Source organism: Branchiostoma floridae, chromosome 7, assembly GCF_000003815.2.
Source record: "Branchiostoma floridae strain S238N-H82 chromosome 7, Bfl_VNyyK, whole genome shotgun sequence".
Classification (NCBI taxonomy): Eukaryota; Metazoa; Chordata; class Leptocardii; order Amphioxiformes; family Branchiostomatidae; genus Branchiostoma; species Branchiostoma floridae.
Genome location: NC_049985.1, coordinates 24,333,503 through 24,357,157, shown reverse-complemented (window position 1 = coordinate 24,357,157; position 23,655 = coordinate 24,333,503). Strand labels below are relative to the sequence as shown.

Below are 23,655 nucleotides of genomic sequence, written 5' to 3'. Positions count from 1 at the left end.
ATGCTCTTCTGGTCCAAGCTGTGCAAACTTCAAGCAGATGTAACAGTAGGGTTTTTTTTTTTAGCAATGATGAGATTAGGGAAAAAAGGGGCACAAATCCAGGATTTCTAAAACATACAGAACATCGCTGTTCCTCTTTACTGATGTCAGAAATATTATCAAAGACCTCCATAATATCTCTGTATTAACAAAAAGACGTAATTGAGAAAGCTGAGGAGAATGTGTACATGTTGCAAGTCAATATACTGCCTGGACACAAAACCAACACTTTACCGAACGAGATCTGGGTGCGAAATGTAACCCGGGCAACAGACAGATTGTCTCTTCCCGAAAGGAGCCTTCCAATCCACTGTAGACTGGATGTTTATGTTACACACCAGGAGGCGCTTGAAGATTGGACCCCTAAACGTCAGGCCTTCCTGAAATGATTCACACCAAACTTATTAACGTAAATAAGAAGCTTTCCAGCATTAGAATTCAAACCGAATTTCCACAAGCGTGTTCATATAATTTAATTACAGCTAAATTAATATGTACTCAGTCGTATTTACGACATTAAAAATAACAGTGCTGTCGTCTTATATTTAATAGGCTTGATCTGATAACAAACCCATGTGCACTTTGAAATCTATTTACATCCAACGTATTTGCATGGACAATGTTTCTGTACAAAGTTAAAATGATATGATGTAGGATAACCAGATGTTTGTACACTACCAATTACTTTATTCAAGACCGACGCTTAGGCGACCGTGTGGTGTTACATAATTCTGACTGGCACTCACTCACTAGTCAAGCTTTTCAAGTAGTCTAGATGTCGCAGATCGGTCCTGAATGTAAAGCGTTTTTCACTATATAGACTCTAAAGTTAGTACTTGCCTTGTTTACACTGCGGTCCCGTCCTTACATATACGTATATACAACAAAAGGAACTTCAAAGCAGTATTTACAATGCGGTCAGGTAGTTATGGGCAGACATCAAAGTTAGGGCTGCTCAATTCACTGAAACAGGTCGTCATTAAAGTACCGTAAACCGTCCTTCAATCTTAAAAATTATTCTCGGCCAGAAAGTCCAATAGTCTACTTTATTACCATTCAAATACAAAATGGGAACATTCCGCTCGAACTCGCGCGAATATTAACTCGCGCTACGAAAGGAATCTCACCTTTGACCCGTTTTATCCACAGGACCCAACAACTCAAATTTGTCCTTACGCCAAATGGGAAAGCTCATCCCCTACATTTTCTGTCAGATTGGACCAAAAACTGGCAGAAAATCATTGATTTTTAAGCACATGGCAGTATAATCCCATTTTAGCCCTCTAATGCTCAACACAACTTTGACGTCTGCCCTTTTTGATTTCAATAGATGTTGGCTAGTAGTAAAAATATTGCTAAACCATATCCCTCTCCTTCCTAAGAATGTAGGGGAACAGCCCACACATGAACAGCCGAATTCACACAAGGCGGATATGTTTACTTTAACGAAGTGCAGTAAAGTATTTGCAGTGTTGAAAGATCTAGGTTCCAGTCGCATTGCAAAAGGCAAACAACGAAAGTTATCCACTGAGTCAAACACATGTCAGGCTCAGTGGAATCCATCGGGAATGACTAATCCGGCTCAACAACATTGGGAAATCTTCCAATATACAATTTCGATGTGTCATTCCCGGCAGATTCCACGTTCATTAGAACACACTTCCTTCTCAAGGAAGAGATAGGTACGGCCCGACATGTGTTTGTTTCAGTGATCTCAACGACCTGCTGTCGTCTAACTGAACGGAGTGCTTCTTTGACAATAAGGTTATGTATAGTCTCCAAATCGATCAACGGGTTTGCGACTGGCACCAGATCTTTCACCACTGCAAAATAGCCTTCATTAACGCAGCAGAACATCTGCACTTCGCCAAAGTGAACAGATCCGCCTTGCGTGAATTCGACTGTTCTGCTGTTGCGGGCTTTCTCCCGACCATACTGTTTGCTGTATATGGTCTGTCCATGAACCTCAGCCCGATGGAATACTGGGCACTTGTCGTTCACATTGTGGCCCACAGCTGACCTTAGGGCCTGCAGATGGTCTTCTTGAACAGGTCGCTCCCTCACGGTTCCGATGGAGTACAGGCCACTCTCAAGTTTCTTTCGCTTCGCCCTTGGATTGGTAGTAGAATCAAAGAAGTATTTTAAAAAAAACTATTTCCTTTACTTTTCAGAATCATATGTGATATTTTTACCCTACCCCAGTGTAGTCTTTAGTCTACTACAACAGTTGTGAAAGTTTTAAACTGGAGGGCTAACGCCTGCATGTTTCCTTGTTCGACCTGAGCTTCGGAGTCTTGTCGTACTCTAACGCAAATATTCCTACTTGCGTAGCGCAAGGAGGTTTTAGGGAGTAAACCCAAAAGCTGTTGTAGGTTTGGACACGAGGTGAGGTAGACAAGTGACCCCTTAAAACGGAAAAAATCGAAAAACTCCTGACAAAAGAACACAAAAAGGACTAAAAAGTAACAGACTATTTGGGAGATTTATGACATTCCTCCTACCAAATATATTATTATACATGATCAGGGCGGAACTATAACTCTCCCTGTGTATGGCTCATCCTGTGATGCCCAGCCCTCCTGTTGCAAAGTAATTCAATACGCAATCTCCATATTACACTTTACACTTTCCAAGCAGAGGTTGGAGCCTAATAAAACTCTTACTCACATTCCGTGGCCACTGGTGAGTGTGTGTGCTAGCTTCTTAACTTCTGTTGGCTTCTCCGGATCCCTCGGCATAGCAAGGGCAAGTCTCCAAAGTTCCCAACTCATGGTCTTTGTGAATGTGATCTAGACATGTAACAATAGCGAAGAAAATGGTTAACGTCTTTTTACTTAACTTTCTATACGGTACTTTCGTACACGAATATAACACAATATATGGCCTTAAGAAAACACATGGAAAAGATGTGACAACTATCGCAAGCCGTAGCATACTGTTGAGAAAGTGATTTAATAATTAACCTGAAACCCCAGTTCCAAAGTAAAGGTAGCAAAGTAAGGGACAATGCTTGTAGGCAGTTACCTGGTTAGCGATGAAGGTAGTTCCGTGAACCATTCGCTGCAAAAGAAACAGTAATAGAAACTTTACCTATCTCATAATGAATAGCCAAATCTACCACGACGTAAAGTAGCTAATCTCCTGCGTCAGAGTAAGTTCTATCTTCTAGTCCGGTCAAGCCAACTGCGACGTAGTTTGACCGGTATAGAAAACCATATACGTCCGCAATATCATGTTGCCACCAGGTACTGTATGGGTATTCCTACCTAGCGACCCAGAAAAAATCCCGACCACTACTACCCCAGCGACCTAACCTCTTTTTTTTTCCGTTTTCTGTCGGCATCCCCAACCCCCACCGACCTCTGCTTGGAGGGTAGTGCGGACAGAAAAGGGAGCATGTAAGACGAACCTAATGTTGTAGACTCCACCAATCAGCGGACGCAGCGGGAATCAGCGCAGCTGCCGGATACGCGACAAGCACTATTACTATTTGGCAAACGATGTTTTGATATTACACAGGGAGGCAACAACACTGATTTTTGAAAGCATAGCCTCGCCAGCCTCATGGCAGAAGTGAAGGAAGGCAGACAACTGAAATTGCGCGCTAGTCCTAGCCCCCTTTCAGTATATTTTCTAATAACAAAGCGATTTTGTATGTATCTATTTACCTTCACATGACCATTCATCGACTCGAAGCCGAAGAGAGAGAACACCCACAGCGGTCCGTAAAGTCTCACATACATGGCGAGATGTCTCAGCTTGTGCAGGTTCATTGTCTGAGGCTTCTCACCTGATTAATTACATACAGAAATAACAAATATCAGGGCTGCACACTCCGTATTTCTATGGAAATTAGTCAAAATGTAAAGCATTGAACCGCAGGCAGGAACACAAAATGAAATAATGTCCGGAAAAGAGGTGGGGTATCTTTGGCAGAGATTACGATTAAGAGTACCTGTGTTCCAATTACAAAAGTTCAAAAGGGCATATTAGAAACAGATTATTTCCACTTACACAAACAACTTCTCTTTATTGGAAGCGTAGTCCCCTATGACGCTCTATATTTACACCCCGCCCCCTACTCCAAATGTTAAGGTATTATGAATAATGACAAGAAGACATCATGTAATTACCATACAGGGTCTGGAACGACCTGCAGAACGCGTCCAGTTGTTCTTCTGCTGCCGTCAGGTCATCTTCAGTAATTTCGTCACTCACTAGTGTGGCGATGGCTGACACCAACAGACAATAGTGCCCAAAGTACACGGCCGGTAGGAATTCTCGTACCAGAGGAAGGGAACACTGAAGCAGCCATGTGCGCCACTGGCTCGCTAAAATAAATGGAGTGTAAGACATGTTGTTAGCTACATTACCCGAAACTTGTAACTTCTGGATCCATATGTTGTGCAGACTCATCTAAAAACAAGATTGTCTAGACATTATCGAGTTAACATAGCATCGAAAAGGTCACAGATGGTACAAAGACACCACCAGGTAACTATGATAACCGAAATCATTCTTCAAAAAGTCTGCTATCTGCTGTCAATTAATTTTGGTTTTTAAGTGAAGGTTGAATGCCCCTTTCGGACTGCAAAAAAGTAGTTACTGGTTAGGTAAGATAGTTGGTTACTTGGGAAAGGGTCTTAACTATGTGAAGATGGATGGAACTGATTTAATGTGTCGTCTAATGACAGGTGGTCGCCTGAGCCAGGTTGTTGCACTGCTATGCTTGAAAGTATCCAAAGACCTACTTACCTTTCCAGTGATGTCTCTCTGTTATCCTTCTGGGTCGGTGTGAGACGCTGTCTGGCACTTTAACAGCAAGTATCTGCTTATTCAGATGTGATATCTACAAATAAGAACACAGCCATATCACACGTAGCTATAGGCGATGGTGACTTTACAGAAGCGTGAAGGAAGTAGTGATTAAAGCAAGCGGTAATGTGAGGTTGAACAAGTTTACTAGCTTTCGCAACTGTGACAACGTAAACTATCTTTTAAAGAAATTGAAAGCATTTGGTCATATAGACAGGGATCCACTTTGGACATGTTGTGATTATTATGTTCAAGTACATGTGGTACAAAACCGTCACTTACGAAATTGCCGATGTAATATGGTTCAGACGAATACTCTGACGAAAACCACCTATTCGCCAACGTCGGTTCCAGGCCTGACAGCACGGCATGCATGTAATCAACAGGAAACGATTTGGACATATCCAAGCCCGGATACCTGAGGAACACAGAGGCCCCAATGATGCCCATAACCTGTGGAGGAGGAATAATCTGTTGTAAAAAGAATTTCTCAGAAATGATATATGACACCATGCAGGTTACTAGTACTTCACAGTTAGATAAAATATTCGTCATAAATATGCGACCCTACCCGGTTCAAAAAACTCCTCCATGCCATGACCCTTTCCCAAACTTTAGAGATCTTCAGAGCCTTGGATCGCATTACTGACTTCTCATGCCACCTCCACCCCCTACACCATGCCCTCTTAGTCAAAATTTCATTTTATAGTCCCGCCTCCAACACTCTTCAAGCAGAAGTTGGTGGGAAGCCAAGAGCGCGCTCAAATTTATAGCGTTCTTTGTGCCTGTCTCTCAGCGATCGATGGTTGTTTTATGTCTAAATGCATGTACTTTCCCAGGACAAGAGTAAACTTTTGCTTTTACTTTAAAGTAAGGGAACACATAACATTACTACGTTTACTATCATTTGGTTGCATTCGTCTTTATTAATTGAATACATTAGTAAATGAGTTGTCCCATGTACTTCAAAATGAGTGGGGTTTAGTGATGTCAAAAGACATCACGGCGTGAAGCCGAGATCCCATGAGAGCGGAAAAAGCTTTTAACCTCCACCAGTCCTGGGGGTACTGGGATAGTAAAATTCGGTATAAAAAATTCGGCAAATTGGCCAGGAGAGTCATTCCACGCATATAACGTTAAACTCGTAAATAGAATACCTCCGACCGAAAAGTCTCCTGGAAAATAATTCTGACGCTATTAGCCAGCCTTGTCATTCTCATGGAGGCTAGAAAAAACTTAGGACACACTCTAGCTTCCCACCAACATCTGTTTGAATAATCTCAAAGCAGATCCGATGGGTGGCATAATAAGATACGTAAATGCATTTAAGTTCGCGGGGATTTAATTTCGCGGTAGCGGAAAAATAACTTTTCGCGGTGGTTTTAAGTTCGCGGTAACACCATAGACTGCAGTCTAACACCATAATAGAAAAATGTTCGCGGTGGTTTAAAGTTCGCGGTGAAGTCCCGGCTAACTCCTTCGCCAGCTGTACCATTGGATCTGCGTGGAGATTATGTTTGGACAGTACTTGCGACATAACAGCCCTCACTCCTGCTGTTAGACAAGGTGCACTTTATAGTGGCTACGGGGAGAATAATATTTGTCAGAGGAGTTTACCCTGGTTCATATGGAGGAGACCTTCCTGTTTGGCTGAATTACCATCAAAGTTCATCCAACCCCCTTAGGATTAGGGCTAGCGAAGGATACTATTTCTACTATCAGGCATATCAAAGACGAAAAGCAAGTCTCAGTGAAAATGTAAACAATAGAATAAAATAGATAGAACTCACGGGCAAACCATCCGAATACTGTGTTGCCACAACATTCGCCTTGATGGATTCGTGGCTTCGTAGTCTCATCGACTCGGTGTATGGCCAGATGCGATGCAGGTGGTTCCGGCCAATGGTCTTTCCTGGGTCCTCGCACTCATTACAGCCAAATTTTCCGTTGTACTGTTTCATATTAACCAGCTTCGCTTTAGCTGGAAGGTCCGCACAGGCCAACAGTAAAAGACCTCGCACCACCTCCGTTCTGTGCGATGAGACCTTCACCTCTATTCCTGAGTTGTGAATTGTAAATAAATGACAGAAAAAGGAAAGTAGTCAGGCGTCATCTAGAAAAAGTGTGCCAATTGCACATCCTCCACCACTCAGAGTCCAGATAATTCTACTCTTGATTTCTTAATTTTCAATCATAAATTGATTGAATTTTAGAAATTAGACTTTTTGGTACACTCCAAGCACCGTAGAGATGGCTGAGCTCCCGATGGTATGCTTACCAGGCTACTGTAACTGTGTGTAAAAATCGAGCGAAAGAGAACGACGCTCATGTTTGAGGAAACTAGAAATGAAAGTGTTTATAAAGGAATATACACGAATTACTCTTATGAATATCCTTATCATATTGTCATCTCAAATGTCTGTCCGACCGGGCCCGATTTGGAAAAACACTGTGTTCTCCTAGGAGAGTGGAGGGTGGCAGACGTATAAAACGCCTTGCCACCGGAACCTTGCTTATTGAATACGATAACCGCATATGTTGCACGCTTTTGTAAACACAACAATACATTGTAGGAGTCATGGGTACATGTAGTAAGATTTATATAAGAAAAAATGAAAAATCAGATGACGAGTTCGAAAACGAGGCAGATGAGAAGAAGGTTGCAATCAACATTGAAAATAACAAAAAATGGGCCCTTCGTGGTGACAGCTAGCAAACTCAAGTCATGACTCATATTCATGCCGCCACCTCAAACGAATACAAATACATGGATAAATAAGTTACAAGAAAAGAAAACAAAATAATAAATAAGCAAAGCACTGAAACAAAATTAACAAATGGAGATTCAAAGATATAAACTAAGGATATGATAATTAACTAAGTCCCTTAAGACTGGTAGGATTATGTTTAGTCATTATTGAAGCGATTGGAATCTATTAGGAAAGTTTGCAGATGCATTAATATTGCTAGTTACTTACCTTGGCGGTAGATCTTGTCAAGGGTGATCATTAGTGGCTTCAGAAATGTGGTCATTTTTGGCTTTGTCCCAAGCCAAAACCCGCACAGCACCATGTACTTCTTAGTGTACCTGTACGCAAAAAGATACACCATTCTCATTTCACCACACGGCTCATGTGGATTTGCTATAGAACATGCGATAAATATTAGACCTCCATTCCACAAGGGCATGCAGCGCTTTCGCCGCGATCTCTCTGACTCTGTCACCTAAACTCTGACAGATCGCTCAACGAAAATCGGGAAAACGATTCACGCCTTTTCACGCCTTCTGTGTTCTATTTTCTCAGTCATGATAAAACACAGAATTAACTGCACTCTCACTCAGGAAGGCAATAACACCTGTGTGGGCTTGGAATCAATGTAACTTTTAATGTTCACGCCTTCTGTGTTCTATTTTCTCAGTCATGATAAATCAACACTATGAAATCGAGGGGGGGGGGGGGGGTCACACATCTGTTTTAGACGACAGCGAGACCGCTAGTGGAATGTAATCTCCAAGCGGATCCTACGGTGCCAGAAGATAGTGTCAAAGCTGGCCAAGAAGTATAGCCGGCCAAAGGGAGTCAAACGGGCACCGGAGGTTTTGTAAAGCCAAATGAATCTACGGTGGGTTTGAAACTTTGATACTACTAATAATTACGCCACCGCGGATCTGCTTGGAGATTAAGTGGAATGGGGGTTTAACCAACTGTCAATTATTAAAACGTACGTACCTCAAGTGTGGTGGAATTTCATTCACAATGAGAAATACTGGCCAAAGTTCACCCATCGTGGAAGATGAATAGATAGATACCCCGTCTGTATTTACAGATAGGGTGAAGTTCTTTCCAGGTGGATCCAAGAACCCACCCGGCTTCGTCAGCTCTTTATATGCACGACCGTCGTACACGTCACGGATTTTTCCGTCCGTGGAGGCATATTGTCTATCCAGAATGCGACGGAACTGCGAATCTGAAAAGAATAACATACAGAGAATCCATAACTATCTTGACATCACGCCTCGTTTTTGTTTTATACGCATCTCAATCTTTAGTTTTGGGTGCGGCCACACTTGCGTATGTATTCAATTCCGTATGTAGCCTGGATACTAAACCGCCGTTCTATGTAGCCTTCTTCACCGGCCTCTCTGGGGCATTGGCGGAAGTTGTTGGGGGTTGTGTGGGTTAGGTCGATTTGCGATTTTCAACTGAGAACACGCCGGGACTCGGAGGGAAATTTGGCGCGAAAGAAAAAATGCCGGGAAAGGAATATATGCCGGGAAGCTTGTACTCGCCCAAACTGGGGCATTTTTCCTTTCGCGGCATATTTTCCCTCCACAAGAAAAAAATGCCGGGAAAGGAATATATGCCGGGAAGCTTGTACTCGCCCAAACTGGGGCATTTTTCCTTTCGCGGCATATTTTCCCTCCACAAGAAAAAAATGCCGGGAAAGGAATATATGCCGGGAAGCTTGTACTCGCCCCAAACTGGGGCATTTTTCCACCCATCCAACATTGCCCCCAGAGAGGCCGGCGAAGGAGGCTATATGAATTGTGCTTGCTAATCTCTCCGGCCTGACAGCAAACAATGCCCAGGAAGATAGCGCACTCCAAAAATTTAATTGAGTGTCGGTTAACAAACAAAACAACATTGCTGCCATGACTATAGAATAAGGCCATTAATGGTCTTCAGAAAGAAAGGAATCTGTGTCCGCTCTGTTGAACTGTCAGTTTGGCGACTTGAATAGTCGGCATGGGGCCTACTGGAGGGTGATCGCGCTGCGCTCTCACTGCGACGAAGAGGATGTGTGCAAATATGATTTTGAATCTATACAGGGTATATGACACAAAATGTAAGTGTCACTAAGAACAAAGAACAGACAAAGCGAAAAAAAGATTCTTTTTTTTTCTTAATAATTGTTAACCGATCTGTCAAATTTCAGGTCGCAGAGAGAGCGCGGTGATTAATAAGCGCCGTCCTAGTGAAAAGGGGGTATGAACAATGTACTGTAGTCTCATTGGCTTATATAGTGCACAGTAAAACAGTCGCTACTCACCCTCGAAGAATCGCCGCAGCTGTGATTCGATGTCGTTATGATAGTATTTCGACGGAACTGCGCCACGACATGCTTCCCTGTCGCACCTGCTTTCAGCATTGGCCAAATCTTTTTGACAGATTGAGCAGCAATAGTACACACTGGGATGTGAGTCCCGCACGAACATCTCTTCGAAAAACTCCTTCAATTTGTACTTAGATTTGGGGCTGTCATTAGGCTGCGGTAAAAGCAGATCGATCAGTTTAAGAAGATGTTCAGAGGCTATCGATGAGAGATTATGCCGAATCACAAACATCTCGGCAAGTGTATAACATACGTTCTTTGTGATCGGAGACCCACTGTATAACTCAGGTCCCGACTTCAAAAAGTCCCTTTCAAAGGAAAGGTCCTCCTCTCCTGAATCCCACCACCAGTCTGATTCCTCACTGTCCATCTCTCCACTTTTGCTGGATTCCTCATCAATTTCAAAGAAGTCGGACACCACCTGATAGTCGCTTTCACCTTCACCCGCTGTTTCAACACTTTCGATTGTGTCGGAGGCCACGTCATTGCTATTGCTTTCAAAATATTCACCTTCACTCTTGTCACCTTCACTCTTGTCACCTTCACTCTTGTCACCTTCACTCTTCTCACCTTCACTCTTCTCACCTTCACTCTTCTCACCTTCATCACCCGATTGAAAGACGTCTGATAATAGCTCATCACTGTTTGACGTCGGAGAGGCGCCAACGAGGCGGCCCGCTGTTGGGTTGGGAGTTGGAGCGGCATTGAGATATGATGATGATGGCGAAGAGGAAGTTTCACCAGCGGGACTGTCCACGCGTTCGTCCTCGGAATCAGAGTCTAAGTCGCCGTCGTAATTTGGAGCATTGCTGGGGCCTGGCACTGAAACGGCCGCTCTTTGTAACTGTTCCACATTCCTCTTCCGTTGAGTCTCTTTTCGTCTCCTCTTGGTTCGTGAAGGGCATTCTAGAGCAGGATCTTGCATGTAGCGCATGTAACCGGGCCTATTCGGTAAAGACATTACTAAATCGATGCCGCGAATGGCCCGTTTGCAACGTCAGACCGGTCTGAGACTGCTCAACCAAGTACATCAGGAAACTTTCGGCCCGTTTAATATGACTTTTCACACAGAGGGAAGGACCCCAGCAGGAAAGAATCCTGTCGTGCCCCGAATGAGTAATGGTGTATCTAATTGCTAACAGCCACAGTAGGCGAGTGTCACGCAAACATGAGCTGACCCAACCAAGGCGCAATCCCACCGTCTCACAAGACGGAAGGATGCCGACGCTTTCAGAACCGTTTCTTGAATTACGTAAGACCCTTCCAAATTACGCGAAATCAAAATAGGCTGCCTTCACCCTTACAGAAAATGGTCATGTCGGCTTTCAATAAGAACAATGCGCCACATCGCAGTTTAATTAATGATCGTCTGAAAGATAGACGGTATTTTATTTATTTTCATAACTTCCAACTGAGCGCAACTGTCCGGCATTTGCACTGGTGGCATATGGTGTGGATTAGTTTGAAGACATTGCGCTTGCGCGAAAACTTTTATTGCCCTTTTCATACCGATCATTTCTTCTGGCCGTCGAAGTTTTTCTCCCGCTATCCGCTCGCTGCTCAAGTTTTTCAACATTCATATAGTATCGTTTGAACATGGAGAAGTGGGCCGTTGTCCTCTATGAAGTGGACTTGTCGTACGTGGCCGTTCCTGTGTCGTACATCCTGCCCCCTGCCGAAAACGACAAGGACTTCGGCGAGTTCAACATCTTGGCTAAGTGGCTGGAACCAGCCGACTTAAGGAACCCCAAACCTAGAGCAGAAAGGAAAACTCACCTCCTCCGGGCGATGGAGATAAATAGAGGTAAGAAACTTCAGTGTGTTCTAGTCATTCTTCTTCTTTTTCTTCGTGTTCAGGCGGCCACCATCATCGAACATGAGGTTAATTTTGTTGCCGAATGTTCGATGATTCTCGTTCATGCATCATAAGTGTGTTTTCATTCATTTCATACATTTGACTACCCGAATTTGCTACGTTGTAGATTGTGAATGGTTAATTCAAGATTTTCTTGTTTGGATATCAATTTGTACGGTATAGCTGCGGCCTTTCCCGTAGGTTTTTCCTTTAGTTGTCTGTCATGAGTTACAGTAGTCTATGTCACTGCCTGGTTACGTACTCCGTATCGCTCCGATTTCGTTGACACAAGTATGTCGTCAGATTAGCCATTCTAAAATTTGTACAGACGATATAATTGGCAGCTGGACGCAACTGATTGAACGTTACTGTAAGGTATTTCTTTAGATTTGATTGTATCCGATGCTCTGTTAGAAAGTTTGTTCTCCTTTTTTTGAGGAGGGGGGGGGGGGTAGTGTTAGCCTTAGTAATACCAGACCCCAGACCGATGTGAAAAATATCTATCGCAAGAGTAGAGTAGAGTAGAGTACTTTCGCAAGATTATACTTTTGAGATCGAGCTGAAGTCCTTTATCCAGGCTATATCTACGAAAAAATCTATATGTACGAAAAAATATTGCATGGAGTCCAAATTAATTCACATATCTCGCCACTTCATTGTTTGGGCAGAACCGCAATTCTTCTCGTTCTAGTACAATACTAGTAGTCGCCTGTACAAGTATCACCACAGGGTAGTAGCTATCAGAGTAATCTACACACAACAGAGACAAATAGCCTGCTGTGAGGACTACCATTCCCACGAGTCACAACTTCATTAGAAGTCCATCTGGGGCAAGCGACCAAGAAATTTGACAGATCGCTGAACGGATTTCATGGATTAAAAACTGGTGACCTTGGTGATTAATGCATGGTGTATCTTATAATGATTTCAGGCAATGAGAAGGCCATGAAAGCTGAGGCACTTCGCCTTGGTCACAACATGCAAAAGGTCCAGGAGGAGGAAAACCTGGAGACTGGCACCGGCAGGATAAGAAAGCCTTCCCAGAAAAAGTTGCTTTCCTTGGATAACAACGGATCTGACGGTTAGTGTTATATCCAAGCCTATAACAAGTCAGTTGCATGACAGGCCAAAGAGACTCGGCACCTATACTGTAAATGCAGACCGTAATTGCCGATATGGTTTTATGTTTACAGTTACCGCGAACTCAAACCCTACCTTTCCCCTTGTTACAATATACTAATATACAGTACTATATTAGTATGTATTAGATTCAAGTGATGAATATTATAAATACCAGGCTTGCAAATCTGTAATTCGTTGAACTGGGATTCGGATGTCGGGCATTGAAAAGGATGTGGATTGAAAGGAAAAAAAAAAACATTATCCTATTTTAGCTGCGAACGGAAGCGTTTCCCGATGGAGTGGGCAGTGTTCTAACTTTCCCTTTTCTGAGAAAAAAGGGCATATATTAAGACTAATCTCCAAGCAGAGGTTAGGCTCCGGCTGTTTTTTTAAACGTTTTTTTGTTGTTGTCGTTTTTATCGGGTTTTCTTAGCCAAGTTAGGTTTTGACAATACAAGATACAAATACAAAAATAGAAAGCCCGATTTAAACGACTAAAAAAAACAGCCGGAGCCTAACCTCTGCTTGGATAGTAACTAATGACCGCGTGACCTTGTGACGCAGTGATCATGTAAGACGCTTGCTTCTGTTTCATTTCAAGGTAAAATGACTTCCTTGCTGAGAAACAAGCCACTCATTTACGATATAGCAATGAACAATGGTACCAATCACAGTAATCAGAAAAAGAGAACTTTATCAGAATAACAAAATAAGTTACAAAGGCACCCACCGCTTAGCGGGACGGAACAAGTTCTTCTAGCAGTAATGACGATGATTTTTGAGGTGGGAGGGGGATTTTGTGGACTTGTCGTCGGTCGATCAAAATGATATCGATTTTTGTATGCATCCTACACTAGTCAAAGAGCTAAACATATTGTGTATTTTACTCCATGTGATTGCAATGTAATTATTGTTGTAGCCTAGCATAAAAGCAATAACAACAACTTTTATCCATCTTTAGATGAGGGCGCGTCCCCCCAGGAGAGCAAAGGGAAAAGTGAGTACATATGATCATTACCATACATATAGTTAGTGTTCTACTCGTGCATGGAGATTCTGACAAAGGGCAATGGCACCGGGGAGTGCACTATGTCAAAAAAAAGGTCGACCAGGAAGGTTGAACAAATGAGAAAACACATAGAAATGTAGGGTAAAGTATACTGAACAGTAGCCTTGATACCAGACCCCACACGCCAAATGAAATCCCGCGCTTATTATTTGACCAGGCATTGCCCGGCATTGATTTGACAACCGCTTGAGCACCCAATCTCTAGCATCTATCCCGCGGTAGATAACTAGGGCCCGCCGTGCTGTCTGTGGTGGCCGCGGGATAAGTCGCTTCCGGGCCCGAAGGGATTTTCGACCAGAGCGCGGCGGTCTGGTACGCAAGCTGACTTACAGTGAACTCTTAATCTTTTTCTTTCGCGTCTTCTTTGTCTTTGGAATTGACTTTTCCATTTTACAACATCAATACTCCGACATTTTTTGTCAACTTACGGCATATACACGCTCATTTTGTAGCTGCTTTGTTTGATTTAAACTAGGGTCACAAACGGACGAAAATTGATGCGCGACTGGATGTCATCCATGAAATGAAATCAACATGGCCTTATGAAAAGTATGATATGTTGTATCATACTAGAAGGAAAACATAGTATTGTATGCTGCCAGAATGTTCATGTATGTGGATGGAAACAATATCTTAGAGTTAATGATGCTAAATATTGTGGCCAAATGTTGTGGAAAATGCACTGTTGTGCGTCCCTTCTCTCTCTCGTGTCCGGTTGTTTTTGCCGTGTTTTAGACGATTTTGTCGGGCTTTCTATTTTATACCATTTTCTTTCTATCCGGCGTTATAACGAAAGCGATCCAGAATAAAAGCCCCACAGAACGCCTAAATGTACACACGAACCTCTGCTGGGAGACTCTACTCTGTAGCTTCTGTACAAATGTATCTGTGTCTGTCTAGCCGGCCCTTCGGCGTAATACACAGTAGCGTCTGTGCTAGTATCTGTATCTGATATAATCGCCTTTCGGCGTAATACACTAGCTTTTGTATCTATATCTGTCTATCCAGACACAACTAACTTGCTAACAACAACAACAACAACAGTTCTCTTTTCTTTGCTTACATCGATACATGACTCATTCCAGAGAAGAAAGGTAAGAAGATTGACAAGGCGAAACCAGGAAAAGACGAGAAGACAGATGGAGAGAAGAAAGATGGAAAGATGGCTACAGATAGAAGGAACAAGGCAGGTATGGGGAAGAAGCAAGGAAATGGAGGCGAGAAGACAGATGGAGAGAACACAGATGAAGAGAAGACTGAAGAGAACAGTGAACAGATTAAAGACGGTGCAGGTAAATCTTATGTGTTATCCTTTTGTCCTGTGCTATACTTATGCTCGTTATGGCATGCAGATTCCAGAATTAGCAGAGCAATTGCAACGTATAGGTCAGTCTCACTTATAATTACCCTCACACTATTATGTTGCACTAAATTTTAACTGTTTCTGGAATCCACTGCATTTCCACAGCTTATAATAGGATCAGAATCAATTACGATAGACAATCAACACCTCACTTAAGTGGTTATGGCTTGTTTTTTATGTTCTATATACCGTTTCTGATGGGTTAATCACTTGAAGAAAGTCCTAGAAACGTGAAAACCTTAGAATGTGTTCAAGCAATAAAAGAAATTGAAAGAACGGGGTGCAAAAGCTACACAAGACCAGACATCTGCTTCGAAAAATTAGTTTATTGGGGGATTAACTCACATCCTATATAGAATTTGAGACGAGTCAAGTAAAGCATAAAAATACTGTTACGTTGTTTTAATAGTTTATCTACTATATTAATATCCACATCAGATATAAGCCTCCGGTTTTAAATGTATAATAGTATGTTAGTCTGGGGACTTTTTGTTTGGCTATCTGTATTGCAGGTTGTGGCGCATATTTTTCTCCATACCAGCAATGGGAGATTCGTGATTTCCATATTTGAATCCAAACATATGCTTGTAAATAGACTCTTTTTTTCTGGAACAGTGCTGTTTTTTAATCACGTCTGTTCCTCAAAAGAGCTCTATCGTTTAGATAGACTCCACAGAAAGACTAATCTCCAGCAGATTCTCTCCAGATTTGAATAAACATTCACTGTGGGGAGTAGTTCTTGACCAAATACCGGCTGTTAGGAAGAAAAAAGCCGCCGTGTTTGAAGCTGAGGATATTCCGGAAATCGAAGCTGAGAGTATTCTTGATTTCTGCGCTTATCTCAAATTTACATAGCCTCTGTAAAATCAGATTACCACTGGGCCAGGGCTAAGATCCACAGTTCACCGCTCGCAAAATCATTAGCATTATCAAAAACCCCTCCCAAAAATGACATTAATTATTTAGTGTACTTGCTTTTTGTTTCCCCTCCACTAACAGGTTCGACTACTGTTCGGAAGCCGGCGGTCAAGACAACAGGAGGAAAGAGTAAGTGCATTGATTTTTTTCAGAACAAAGTTGGCGGCCAATGGACTTGAACCATATCTAACTTGACTTTTTATTTTAACGTAATTCAAGTAAACTGTATACAGTAAATGCCGGTCTATCCGTTGGCGACATATTTGCCTGTGAATGATCTACAGAGCTTTTATCTACTTTATTCCAGGAAAGAAAGGAAGTGAAACCTTCGGAAATGTAAGTAACAGGTCATGCAATTTAAGAGCTCTTTTTCAGCATTATCGAATTGAGATAATAAAGACATTGCCACTATAAGTTTACCACGCTTACCACGCCTAGCACTTAGTATATAATTAGCCGTGTAGATTTGGCGGTGGTTGTTGTCGCCTATATCGACTGTGTTCTGCTTTCAGGTCGAGACGCTGAGCGCCGAAAAGAGGCGCAAAATCAAAGCCCAGATGGACCAGGACAGGGAAGAAACCATGAATATCGTGTCTGACTTGGCCAATGGAGACATTGCTGTACGTTGCGTTCCTCTCTTACTGCGATAGCTTTGTATATATATTCAAATTTATATCAACAGTGCTGATGTAAAACAGGGGAAAACTGGTTGTATAGAACTGCTTGTTGTTGTTGTTAACGCGCCCTCCTCGAGGGGAGAGAGCTGTAAGAAATACCGGCCACTAATATCAACCCAACCTCTGCTTGGAATATACGGTTGTGTGGCACCGATCATCTAGGATCTAGAACTGAAACATATAATCTCCAACCAGATCCACGGTGCGTAATGTATAGTATCAAACTTACCGTAGGATTTGACTTCATTTGGCTTCAAGAAAGGCTATTAACATCTAATTGTTGCCTAATCAAATTGTGCTTGCCGAGGAGGTGTCAATTGCCTAAATTGCCCTCCGTCCGGCTTGCCGGCTCGTGCCCCGGAAAGCGTGTCAGCTGGGTGACCGTTACAGGAAGTCATAATACGAGTCACTGCACGAACCGTTGGCATGGTTTGGCGAGTTTGAACCATGGACGAAAAAGTTCGTCGTATCTTTCGAGAAGTCTGTGGGAATTTGAGCCGCGAGAACCACTGTAGCGGGCCACTGTTGCGGCCCCGGAAGGAAAAGATGTCAAGTCGTTGTCATTGCTACTGGCTTGGCGAAAGTCCCCATTTTATCAGTGTATCCCATTACTTTAGGTCCGCGAACCTCGACTTGTTGTCGCCTCGCCGTTGCAAGGAATTAAGAAATAGCGGATCGAAAAACGGACACAAACTGCAGAAACTTTAGATTCGAAACAAAAAATGGCTGACCGCGCATGGTGTTGTGCTTTCCTTCAGCGCATCCAAACGTAGTGAGAGATGCTTACTTTCAGATTATATGTTCAAAATGCCAAAATTCTAACGTTCATTTAAGGTTTTTATATATAAATAAAGGCGTATAGTAAGTTTGGAACGATTATAGGACTTTTACTATATTTCTTGAGTGGAAATTTCATGTACCGGTTCGTTTCTTCTGTTACGTTGTGATGCTGTCAGCTTTGTATTTCGGCGCCGTCTGGAGTGAACCTCACACTGGGACCGGCGGCGCGGCTCACCAAGGAGGTTAAAAACACAAACCTCCTTGGGCTCACTGAGCTTGTCCTGGACATTACTTGAGCCGCTCATAAAAATATTAGCACCTCGGATATTCGTGTAGCTGTTAATACCGCACAAGGAGGGGAAGAGATACTCTCCAAGCAGAGGTCGAATCGTTTTTATGAGCGGATCAAGTAATGTACAGGACAAGCTCAGTGAGCCCAAGGAGGTTTGTGTTTTCCTCCTGGTTGGTGGGTTGTGTTGGGTTGTGGTGTGGTTTGTTTTGTGATGGGTTGGTGGGTGTGTGTGTGTTTGTGGGGTGCTGGTGTTGGGATGTTTGGGTTGGTTGTTGGGTGTGTTTGGTTGGGGGGTGGTTGGGTTTGGGGTGGTTGTTGTGTTTCGTGTTTTTTTGGGGTGGGGTTTGATTTTGTGTGGTTGTTTTTTGGGTGGGTGGTTGGGTTTTGGTTGGGGGTTGTTGTGTGTGTTTGGTGGGTTTTGGTTGTTTTTTGGTCTGTTGTGTGGGGGGTTTTTGGTCGTTGTTTTTGGTTTTTTTGCGGGTTGGTTTTGGTGTTTGGGGGTGAGGGGGTTTTTTGGGTGGTGGTGTGTTTGTGGGTTTGTTTGTGGGTTTGTTGGTTGGTTGTGGTGGGTTTTTTGGGTGGTTTTGTACTTTGTTTGGGTTGTTTGTTTTTTTTGTTTTTTTTTTTTTTTTTTTTTTTTTTTTATTCTTATCGCTCGTTACTTTTTTTTTTTATTTTTTATTTTACTGTACCGTTTAGTTTCGAACTTATTTATTAGCTTTTTTTTTTTCTTTATTATTTTTTTCTTTCTTTTCTTTTTATTTTTACGTTTTCTTTATTTCAAAATTTTTTTTTTTTTTTGTTTTCCCAGCTATAAACTTTGTTTTTTGATACTTTATTTTTTCTCGCGATTTCGACCTTCTGCCTTGAGAGTAGGGAAGAGACACCTTTATTCAATAGAAATGCTCCTCCCTGTTAGGGTGAAGGCAGATCTCTGGTGCCCGTTTGACTCCCTTAGCCGGCTATACTCCCTGGCCAGCTTTGATACTATCTTATGGCACCGTAGGATCTGCTTGGAGATTATGAAACATAGTGCTCACTATAGCCTTTGCCATGACAGAGGCACTAAAGTTCTCTGCATGACTGTTAAGAACTCCCATGAAAACTTTCAAGGCTTTCAAACTATAGCATGAAGCCGCCAAACACAAAATGTCTGACTTTCTTAAAGATGTACGTTTCAAGGTGCTGCAATATTTCAATACAGGGTGAGCCGCAACTGAAAGAAGGGAACCATTCCTTGAAGGAAAAACAGCCCGTGAAGGAAAAAAAGACCACGGAGGAACAGTCGGTACGCTACAGTTTTCTGCCATATTGATATTGCTTCGTTTCTTTCTTTTGTAACCAAGTTGACCCTTTTGCTTCGTAAACTGTATTGACTTTTTTGTTGCTGCAAAGTTTGACCCTGAATGTGTGTTTGTTTTTGATATTTTTAAACATGTAGTCTCACAATCATGATGACTTTTTCTCCTCACAGCTTGCTACACTTCAAGATCTTCAAGATGCAGTTCGAGAGGCAACCCGGGTAAGTGCCATCATACCCACAGGAGCCCTTGTTGAATAAACATGAGACAGATGCATGGAGTCTTTCCTGTAACATGTAGTCGTGCACCGGTTTCTTCCGTAGAAGTCCTGCAATACTTTTGGTGACAGTCAACGTATGTAAACTGAACGAACATGTACGGCTGTATTTGATTTTAACAAATAGAAGCCAGGAATGGCTAGCGTTACACATTTGCATTGACTTTTTAAATGAACTTGACACGGAATTTTCGTGAAGTTCGCAAGATATACTAGTAAATAACAGTCTCCTACCTAAAACACTTTACGATCATTTTCCGCCCTTAATAGGAAATGAAGGAGTTCGGCCCCAAACTTGCCCTCATAGAGGGCAAGTTGGATAAGCTCGACACGCTGGAGAGAAAGCTGGACTGGCTCACCGACAAGGTGAAGAAGCCGAAGAGCAAGGTAAGTCGCGCGTATATGTCTCAAACTACAACCAAACATTCTTTGCTCAACTTCTATTCTATTGGCATTGCTCTAAGTTGATCGGCCATTTCATCACTATGTCCTGTCGTTAATTGGGTTACCCGTTTATTTTTCGCAGGGCACGCCAAGTGCGGCCAGGTCGGCACCCCCCTCCACCCCAGGGACTGGAAGAGGGGACCTGGAGCCACCGTCCAGTAGAGGGGACCTGCAGTCGCCAGGCGGTAGTAGAGGGGACCTGCAGTCGCCAGGCGGTAGTAGAGGGGACCTGCAGTCGCCAGGCGGTAGTAGAGGGGACCTGCAGTCGCCAGGCGGTAGTAGAGGGGACCTGCAGTCGCCAGGCGGTAGTAGAGGGGACCTGCAGTCGCCAGCCGGTAGTAGAGGGGACCTGCAGTCGCCAGCCGGCAGTAGAGGGGACCTGGAGTCACCATCCAGTAGTAGAGGGGACCTGGAGTCACCATTCGGGAGCCGGGGCTTGATAGGATGTGCTGCTTTGGGTGGGGCGATCAGTGGGGCTCTCCATTCCGTAAACGAGCCCGACTTGCAGGAGATCGGCGCCTCACCCACACAGCACCCTTTCGAGTCCCGGTCCTTCACCGACATGGACTCTCAGGACAGTCCCGGCAGCAGTGCCGCCACGCAGCCCAACAGCCAGCCAATGGGTACGAATTGCAGTAATCTATTTAGAATTTGGTAAAGTTACTCTCGTGAAATGAAGATAATATCTTCAGGGGTGCCTAAGTATTTGCACCCATCCTATGAGAGTCGTACGGACATTATGTGATACGCACGAATCACTATGCGAAAACGCACGAACCTTACGAAAATCGCACGAATCACTATGTGAAAACGTACTAGTGTATTTTCGAATCGATGATTTGTCGTATTGAGTTGTCGAAGAAGTTACACACCATTTAAAACTTAGGTTCGCTGTCGACCATGAAAAACAGGGTGTTTATGTATTCATATGATCCACACGGACCTTATACGGACTTCCAAATATACACACGTGTGATCGCGCCCTAAGTGTCGTATGTTTTCTGTAAGATTCTATGTTATCGTTTAAATACTTAGGCACCCGTGGTGAAGATTGATACTTCCATTCAACACACGCAAATGTAGCTCACATAGAATGTTAAGCAGCACTTACTTCGACCACAGCTTTTGTCAATCTGTGTTACGCTGCTCAGATAATACACTCTTATTGTCACCTAAATCTGTACCTATTGCGCACTTGCAGTTCTCATCGGGGCTCCTGCCAGGCAGGTGCGGGTGCCGGCCGAAGCGGTGGCCAAGGCAGAGGAATGCCTGGCCGGTGGCATGAGCAAGTTCACAAGGACTGGGAAACTACCACAGGGCGTGACGACCCCGCTTCTCGGCGCCCTGTTCACCAGGAAACAGCTCGCCGAGAGCAGTGCGCTGGGTGACAGTGACTATCCAGCACTGGACCATAACAAAGTCCAGGCCATCTTTGGTGAGTAATGTGGTCTACATCCTGATTATTTTGGCATGTTGGATCATCCGGTCAATTTTGCTTTATCCGGAATTAAAGTGCTTAAAAGTATAACTCCCCGTAAAGACAAAATAGTGATGCGATTGCGGAAGGATACCCGTGTTTTCCAGCTTCAAGAGGTACATGTACTATTTAGAGCTGTTTGAAATGATGGTCAAAGATATTCTAAGGTCTTGCAAAACAACTTGGAGAACTGTAATTCAAAAAGGCTAATGACTGTAAACGAGAAGACAGCGTAGTCTCATCATCCACATTGACAGGACGTGGAAATTCAAGGTAACATCCGTACTTACTCCGTTGCTTTTATGTTTTGGACAGAATGGGTGGAAGTGAAAGCCGGGAAGAGAGTGGGAGACTCCATCTTCAGGAGGCAACTGGGATCGCTGATAAGCAACAGGTGTCGCCACGTTCGGAACAAGGACAAGCCCTGAGCAAGGAGTCCCAGTAGTCCAGGAGGAGATACTGGAAAAATGTCGTACTTAAATGTCGTAATTAAAGTTCACTATCATATATGTAACTGCACATACTAATTTCTATCATGCACATTGTTGTATTTATATGCACTTCTGTTTTTTTAGTATTTAAGAGCAAATGTGTTTACCTGTGTGGTTTGCAGAAATGATTTGTTTATAGAAAGGGGGTAGTTTGCCAATATATTTTTCACCATTGTAATTCATTTTGAATACTTGGTCTATACTTACCATGGGGTGGAACGCATCTGGGCGTAACTACTAATTAGTGATTCTACCCCCTTACCACCCCAAATAAAATATTTAAAAAGCATTTAAATCCTTTACACTGTTGTTGGTGTTGGAACGATGTTCATTCCATGCTACTTTTGCAGCTACCAGTGTTTTTACAATAGTTTTTTTTTTCTCTAAGGATGTAAGATTCCTTTGACGACATGTATTGAGATCTGTTTTTAACTTGTTTTACCTTGTCATCCTAGTTTAATTTCATTAATCGTTCCTTACTATGACCAAAATAAAAACCCAATCACTTAATTACAGAAGGCCATTGTATAGCTGCTATTTCTTTTCTTTTTTCTGTGCTTCCACATACTTAACCGCTGTCCTTTAGTTTTAGCTTTGTTTAAATTGGGTACAACCACGCTAAGACTGAGCAAAGGCATTTAATTCCATACAGTGATTCTTCAGTGGACAAGAAAACAGTGGCACTGTCTGCTTGGACTACAGTGACACCTGATATAGTTATATGCTATAGAATAAGACCTCTACTAGAAAACGAAACAGTAGCGCACGTGATTCCTTGCATACGACCAGCGTGTACTATCAGCTAAAGTAAAGAGCCGAAGTAACAAGACGACAACTTTACACGCTAAATAGGGTCTATAAAACATACAATGCAAAATACTAGACGATGCCCCCCACCCCCGATACAATAGCCGCACACATGTAAATATTGTCTATTCGATTGCAAAAGAATTAAATTGGAAGTAAAAAAGTAAACAAAAGGAAAACATACAAAAATCTTCTCCTTTATTATTATTGAACCTAATCACTTACTAAGCTTCCAGGGGTTACAGGAACACAACGAATGTTAGTTCTTGGAAGACTCTAGCCTACACTGCAGGCTTTCTGGCCCTTTTTTGGCATATGAAACAATTTTTTGTATTGGGTCGCTTCTTCGGGCGGGCAGTAAAGCATGTATCAAAACGGCGTTACAAAGCGAAATTTAAAAAAACGATTAGGGGTGATTAACGCCGAGGTGTGATTCCCGTGGACAGCTAGAAACTTCAGGCACACCAATCACGCCCCGTGGGCACGACCCAACAATTTTCTCGGTGTCGAAATGACGCCAATGTTTCATGTTTTAACCACACACCTTCCTAGTTTAAGAGTGTTTTCCCCTTAAGGTGTGTGAATATTATGTAAATGCAGTCATAGTGTCTGGGGCATGGTATTGGAAGGCAAGGCAGACCTCTCTCCTTCCACCGCAATTTACCTACCCAACCGAAGAGAAGTCAGGTGCCCGTTTTAACGCTATAACCTTCTAAAGGGGTTTCTGAATAGGTTCCCGTTGCATATACTTCATTACAAGTCTTATAGAACGTTAACTGTAAAGTACACGTATCAAAACAAAACTTATTGCAG

At 42.9% G+C, this 23,655-nt stretch overlaps 3 protein-coding genes across 3 annotated transcripts in view; 2 read left to right on the top strand and 1 right to left on the bottom strand.

Annotated features, from left to right (window-relative positions):
- LOC118419822 (kinase D-interacting substrate of 220 kDa B-like) overlaps positions 1-23,655 on the top strand; it is a 58,812-nt gene that overhangs the window by 3,962 nt on the left and 31,195 nt on the right. The gene's annotated exons all lie outside the window — the stretch shown is intronic.
- LOC118419835 lies at positions 105-9,162 on the bottom strand. Its single transcript, XM_035826451.1, has 10 exons — positions 8,586-9,162; positions 7,833-7,942; positions 6,645-6,913; positions 5,137-5,307; positions 4,795-4,888; positions 4,173-4,370; positions 3,708-3,829; positions 3,064-3,099; positions 2,707-2,828; positions 105-2,149 (listed from the first exon to the last, which is right to left on the bottom strand). Exons 1-10 carry the CDS (start codon positions 8,837-8,839, stop codon positions 1,612-1,614), a joined length of 1,914 nt encoding a protein of 637 aa, XP_035682344.1. The 5' UTR covers positions 8,840-9,162; the 3' UTR covers positions 105-1,611.
- On the top strand, positions 9,918-22,320 carry LOC118419833. Its single transcript, XM_035826450.1, has 13 exons — positions 9,918-11,773; positions 12,756-12,905; positions 13,908-13,943; positions 15,101-15,307; positions 16,378-16,425; positions 16,604-16,632; positions 16,809-16,916; positions 19,250-19,333; positions 19,520-19,567; positions 19,894-20,010; positions 20,150-20,690; positions 21,269-21,502; positions 21,860-22,320. The coding sequence occupies exons 1-13, from the start codon at positions 11,566-11,568 to the stop codon at positions 21,970-21,972; spliced, it is 1,923 nt and encodes a 640-aa protein (XP_035682343.1). The 5' UTR covers positions 9,918-11,565; the 3' UTR covers positions 21,973-22,320.